Below are 7,424 nucleotides of genomic sequence, written 5' to 3' on the forward strand. Positions count from 1 at the left end.
TGATTGATTATTCCCCAACAGTACCATGCCCTGATCTGATTCCTCCAATTTTTCAAACCAAGATCTTATAGGACACATGTGAAAGGAGCATCATGAATCCAGTATCCACTCGTGGTTTTGATCACCTTTAGAAACCACCAATACTTCTGTTGAGTCATATCCATCTGTAGCTACGGCCAGAGTACTATCATCTTTGGGTTTTTTCTGTTGCTTCCCTTTCCTTTCCGGACAATCTCTTCGCAGATGTCAAACCTTCTTACAAGCATAACACTTCATATTACCCAATTTTCTATTCTAGTATCTCCCTTGACTCTTTGATCTAGATTTTGGCCTGTATTTCCCACTGGATGTCCTCTTATCACTTCTGCCTCTCGCCATAAGACCTTCTCCATGTGATTCAGTATTTGTGTTTTACTTTCTCTGAAGTTCCTTGGATTGAATAGCAGACATAACTTCTTCCAGTGTTATCGTCTGTTCTCTTCCATATAGCAAAGCATCTCTAAAATTTTCATATACTTTTGGAAGAGAATTCAGAAGTATCAAAGCCCGATCTTAATCCTTAAGCTTTACTTCAATATTCTCCAAGTCATACAATATTTTTGTGAATTCTTCGATCTGGTCTTCAAGGTTCTTATCCTTAATCACAAAAGAATACAACCTCTGTTTCATGTACAGACGGTTAGCCAGGGATTTTGTCATGTATAAATTTTCGAGTTTAAGCCACACCGCCGCTGCAGTTCTTCTCTGGCCACCTCCCGAAGAGGTCTATCTCCCAGACAGAGAATAATCGCACTATGTGCTTTCTCGAGCAATTCATCCTTGTTCTTTATCTCATCAGACATCTCCTCATTTTTCTTAAGAGCTTCCACCAATCCTTGTTGTATCAGGATTGCCCGCATCTTAATTCTTCAGAGCGAGAAATCGTTCTTGCCCGTGAACTTCTCAATATCAAACTTCATTGATCCCACCATCTTTGCTTAGTTTCCCACAGACGGCGCCACTTGTTAGGAATCAATCTGAAGATTTGGTATTCCGAGAAAGTTAACAAGCAACACGCACAAGAACAATAATCCCAGATAATAACACACAACTCAGATCACACACCAACTCACGTGAAATCAAAATAAACGACGCAAGTATTTACGTGGTTCGGCAAGAAATTTCCTACGTCCACGGGAGAGCAACACAACACTTTTATTAATCACCAACAGAACAAACCAAGCTCAATCAACAGAGCTTATTACAGAGATAGACCAGAAAACTCTTAATGCTAGATACAGACACGGTTCAAGCTATTGATACTTGAATCTTCCCGTCACAATCTACGCCCAAGTTTTTCTCTCCGAAATCTCTCTTTCTTCTCTCTCAATATATTCTGAAGAATTTGATTTTCTGTTATGTTCGTTGCGGCCATCTTCCATCTGCTTATATAGAGAATTACACCAACTTTCATCTTGGGCTTTAGGTCAACAGTAACTTACGGCCCAATTATAAAGTCAGCATGGTCCCACTCGATAAGCCTTCATTCATCAGTCTGATCTGCTCTTGTACTTCGATCTGCATCGATCTGCCTGCAAGCTTTCAGCTTTACGAAAACTCCATCTGAATTCTAACCAAGACACAATACTCGAGCAATCTATCTGCATGAACTCATCCGAAGACTCATCTGACCATCACATCGATCTGATCTCAGTATTCGATCTAGGCCATGAACTCATCTGAACACCGAGCTCATCTGATCTGTACTATTCGATATGATCTCTTCTCTATTCTCATTCAATCTGATAGAAGCATACTTCAACATATTGAATGAAAGAAATAAATTAAAGTTCATGGGAAGATCATAAATTCGATGTTTGAAACTGTGCGCTTGGTGTGCAACTTATGTGCACGTTCGTCTAAATCCATTAATCGAAAATATTTAATTTGTAGATGTTCAAAAAATAAAAAAAGGAAAAAAAATATAATATATCTATATATGTATATACGAAAGTAAGATTTTCTCAATTTATAATTACATAATGGACTATCGATAAGTTAATATCCCTTCCGTTTACTCAGAAGCGTTACCTTTAATTAATTCATCGTGTTTGCAAAATTGCAACTAATAGGAATGTGTTACGTTTATATATGGATAATTGCAAAAACAAACCAAATAAAATTAATTATAATTCTTCTATTCATCTATCTCTGTGCAAATAAATCCAAACTTTCAATTCTTTATCATATTGCACACAATTATCACTCTCGTAGCTCAACCTATTCAGAGCTCCGCGAACGATCTTCATGAGAGTCTCCTCCTCAATATCGTCCACTAAATACTGCGAGTCTCGAACCAAAGCACAGATATCGGCCCTAGTTCCCGCCCCACCAGCCAATCTTGCGACCGCGTCTCGCACCAGGTTTAGCATCGAAAACTGTGGGGGTCGATTGGCTTTGAACAAATGGTGGTCTCGTACTTTTGCCAGGTTGTTGCTTTTTTGGAGCTTTTTTATTGGAGGAACTGTGGATTTGGTGCCATCTGAGGCAGTATATACGAAAGGTTGATTAGGATTTGCATATCTACGAGCTTCTTCTTCATGAAATTTTGGTTTTTTTTGGGACATGGAGATTATTGTGTTGCACGCCTCCTCGAGCTCCGGGCTTATATGGTAGTTTGCAAGTTCGATTAAAGCTATTGCAACTGTAAAAGTTAGATCTTGGTGTTTTCTGGAGGTTTCTTCCGAGGAGTTTGCGAGGAAATTTGTGTTGCTCATTGTTGTTCTTGGTCCCTTCCCATATAAAAATATCAAATAAAGGGTTAAAAAATAAAATACGTACATAAATTTAAGTTCACGAGAAAATTTTATCGGAAAATAATGATAAGCATTCATGTGCGAAAAGTGTGCATTGTGTGCAATTTATGTGCATCAAGTAATGTAATGTTAATTTATTGTTTTACAAATAGGAGATCGCCTTACATTTGAGTTTTCTTGAAAAATACACATAATGTTATTAGCTAATTTTCTGAATTTTAAAATGTTAAATTTAATGAATTAATAATTCATTAAAATCATAAAGAAATGCAGGTATATTTTTTAATTAAGATATTTTAAAAACCATCGCTAAGCTATTTTAAAAATAGTCGCTAAGCTTTGTGATAAAGGAAATACGGATGAGATTGAAATTTTTCGCTAAACCATCGTCTAATTTCAAACTGGCGACGGTTTTGAACGTCTCTAATTATTGTTTTTCCTTATGTGGATCTAGTTCGACATTTAATTTACTCATGTTTTCTAAGTTTTAATGAAAAAATGAAATCAAATCTTGTAATTCTCCATAGATTAAATTAATTCAATACCGTTAACGATTAACACATATCTGAATTTATCGATTTCAATTCAAAGAAAACCAGATGTCAAATTTTTTGCGATAAATTAAATAAAGTAATTATTAATGGTTAATACTCCTTTAATAGTAATTCAAGTATTTTGAAATACAATCCACGAATCGGATAAAAATAATAAAAATAAAGGCTATATTTGAATCTATTCATTTTTTTACTTCCTAAATTATATGATTGTCTGGAATCAATTAATTTTAAGAAAAATATTTTTACACCCTAAACCACAACATCACAATTCATTAATTCGATCGATGAAGCATACCCCCACCAAAAAAACTGCGAAAGTTTATATTTATTATAAAAAAAGAGTGTAAAAAATTAAATATATATTGAGATTATTTAATTTAATTTTACCTTGAATTTGATGATTGAAACTTCTGAAATCTTGTATCAACTAAACTTTAACGAAGAACTGTTGAAACGAAAAAAAAAGGTGATGAATGAATGAAATAGGTCGAATTGAAGGGCAAAGAATATGAAGAATAAATTTGAGGAAGATTTATTATATAGAATTACATATGAAGGAATGAGATGATAAATATATAAATATTTCATGAATTTCTTTTACTAGAAAATAAATGCTACTAACCCCCTTTTATTTATCAAATATTTTCTTTTGTATTTAATGATATTTGGAGTAAAGGGAATTTCATTTTATGATAAAGTTGAATACATGAATTTGTATCATTAAAAATATAATCTAACCATATACTTGAATTGTATATAAAAGTTTTAATATACTATTAAAAATTTAGACAATTCTGTAATGTGAATGCTAGCTATCTCAAAATATAGTACATGGCTAGTGTTTGATGAATTTAATAAATTGAAAGTAGGATTACAAGTTTACAACAATGCAGTTACTTATTAACGTAATTCAAATATATATTTTTCTTATCAACGTAATTTGATTTTATTTTTTTGAGTAAAACGTAATTCATGTTTAATGCATATATTATATATATGTATTCGTAATTCTATTTTATTTTATCTTTCAAGTTTTTTTTTCTTTTTTGGCATAGTAAATCATTCAATGCAAGTTTACCATATTTATATAGGAAAAAAAATCCTCCGTGTTTTACACCAATCACTTCTTGTCATGTGTTGGTGAATAGAGAAATTGAACATTGATGTGATGAATAAAAAAACACGTGTCAAGAAATAATTGGTATAACAAACATACACCAATTTTGTTACAGAAGAGTTATATGCATTAAAAAAAATACTTGGAATGATTTACATTTAATGGTATTTCATCATTTACTCATAAGAGGCATATTTTTAATTAATTCATCGTGTTTGTTTGCAACTGATAGAAATGAGGTTTGGAATGTGTATATATGAATAATTGCAAAATAGTAACCCCCTATTCAAAATAGCAACAACTGTGTAAGGCTTGCGTACCTCCTAGCTTCTTCTTCATGGAAATTCTCTTGTTTTTGGGACATGGATACTATTGTGTTGCACGCCTGACCGCTTATTTCGGTATTAAAAATAATTACTGGCAAGCGTACCAGGTCAAGTAATAGTAAAGTGGACAGAGAGTCCAAGTATCGATCCCACAGGGACTATAGTCAATTCTCAAAAATTAATTATTTAGCTTAATCTAGACAGAATAATAAAATCAGCACTAAGAATTAAATAAAAATTTAATTACTAAAAATAATAAGAATTAAAATAACTGCTTAAGAAATAAGAATTAAAACAACTGAAGATAAATTAATTAAAACGAGACAACCAAGACAAACGCAGGTACTAAACAAATTATGCAAACAAGTATCAAATCTAAGATCCAGATTTAATCTTAAATCACGGCGAATTATCCTATCTTGTTTAATAGTCTATTTCTAGAACATGTTAAACCTATTCAAGTTATGACAGATTAATTTTCATAATTCTAATCAAACATGAATGCATTCAATATTTGTGATAATTTAGTTTTCACCTAAAATCGCATACTAAAACCGAATACTATTTCTAGTCGGTTTTAACCATATGTCAATTATTGGAGTGATCGAAATCAATTCCTAACCTTTCGACTCGGAATTAATTAACAAGCAAGTAAATAATTGATCAAGTTATTCACAAGACAAAATTTAAATCCAATAATCAATAAATTGAAGAAACAACTAAAAATCTCAAATCAAAATCCACATATTCAACATAAAATTGTTCGGCCCAATCTCGCGGTCTTGGTTGAAGAAAAACTACTCAAATAACGAAAACAATATTCAACAAAAGTTTAATAATCTAAAGAAGAAAGGAAGAAAAACTCGAATGGAGCGTTCTTCAATCTCCAAGCCTCCTAGCCGCCATCTATCTGATGTGATTCGAACCCCCCAATCTGATCTAAACTCTCCTATTTATATGTCTTTGAAAGCCCGCGAAATAAAGCCCGGAAAGTAAGACTTTTAATTGCCGAAAATTTTATTTTTCTGATTCTGCAACATGCACGGACCCTGGATAAGGGTCCGTTCCCACCTCCGGGTGCCCTCTGCCTCAAATTATTTTTTTCCTCGCGACATTTCCGGACCCCGTGCCATCTCCGTGCATGGGTCCGTGCATATATATGTGCCAGCGCGCAGTTTTTTTGAAAAAATTAATAACTTGAGTTCTAGCCGTCGGATCGAGTCGAAATTTAGACAGCAGCTTTAAAACATCTTGAACTTGATTTTGAACAGTGGAGATCGGATTTAGATTTCTCTATCATTAAAAATGAAATTTTTACCATAGTTGCTCCGTAATTCATGCTTGTGGCTCTTCTCTTGCTCCAAAAATCATGATTTCTTCAATATTTCTACAAAAATCAACCAAAAGAGTGAAATGCACACACATACAATAAATAATGAATAAAAATTATAAAACAATATGAATTCATGCAAAATAAACATAAAAATAACACAAAATAATGCACACAAAATGCACTTATCAACTCCCCCATACTTAAATCTTGCTCGCCCTCGAGCAAGACAAATAATGCAACAATAACACAACAAAAAAAACAAAAATAAAGTAGGAAAAATTCATAAGAATTTGCCTCAGAGAAGTCACTTGCCAAATTAAAAACCACAAATGCCCTCAACTCTTCACGATACACCTTCGGTTTAACGTGAACGTGTGTGTGTACTGTTATTCCAGTTACATGCAACTTAAAAAGAATCCATTTTAAGACTGCTTAGCGACCTATGACATATCAGTTCAAGTTTCTCAATCAAGTGTCTCTTCCTCCCAACAACCTCTAGCACAAACACACATCCCTTTAGAATAATTACACACCGTCGGATTTTGCACCCGAAATTTTTAAGCCCCAATAACTACCCACAAACTTAGCTATAACTTTGATAGGATTAGAATTTCAATCCCCTCGTCTATAACCCGGATGGAGCTACAATCCCATGAAACCCGCAAACTTAGCTATGGAAAAGTGATTAGGATTTCAATCACTATCCAAGCCCGGATGGAATTGTTATTAAAAATTCATGCTATTTTTAAGAGAACACCCCCATTTTATCCGCAGACTTGGCCATAGACTAGATAATTAGGATTTCAATTCCTAGCCCACAACCCGGATGGAGGTGATTTTTTCATAAAGTTTGCAAATTTTAATTTTCAAAAATTTAGGTGCGCTCAAGATCGTAAGTGCAATGCTATACAATCACTGAAACTCAAAGAACACAATCAAGATCAACAAACACTTGTTGTCGTGCAATGGTCAAACAAACACAACATCATCAATTATATCGCTACAATTCACCGGTCTAACATAATTGCTTAAAAGAATATTCACGGTTCAACCTACGGTTTTTCATGTCAAGTCAAGGGCAAAAACAAAAAAAAATTTCACAAAAATCATGACTTCATATCATCATTGGCTCCCATTCATTATCCTACTTAATACACATGCACACAACTACGAAGACGTTACGAATGCAACACAAACACGACAAAACAACCACAAAAACGACAAAGATGCAAACAGACATGAAACAGGACAGATGCAACACAACACAAAACATTAAAATAAACTAGTTTATCCCCC

At 33.5% G+C, this 7,424-nt stretch overlaps 1 protein-coding gene across 1 annotated transcript; it reads right to left on the minus strand.

Annotated features, from left to right (window-relative positions):
• Nucleotides 1–2,180: 2,180 nt before the first annotated feature.
• LOC140888201 (uncharacterized) lies at nt 2,181–2,756 on the minus strand. The gene has a single exon (XM_073295889.1). The coding sequence runs from the start codon at nt 2,754–2,756 to the stop codon at nt 2,181–2,183; it is 576 nt and encodes a 191-aa protein (XP_073151990.1).
• Nucleotides 2,757–7,424: the final 4,668 nt, after the last annotated feature.

This window comes from Henckelia pumila, chromosome 3, assembly GCF_033568475.1.
Source record: "Henckelia pumila isolate YLH828 chromosome 3, ASM3356847v2, whole genome shotgun sequence".
NCBI classification, from domain to species: domain Eukaryota; kingdom Viridiplantae; phylum Streptophyta; class Magnoliopsida; order Lamiales; family Gesneriaceae; genus Henckelia; species Henckelia pumila.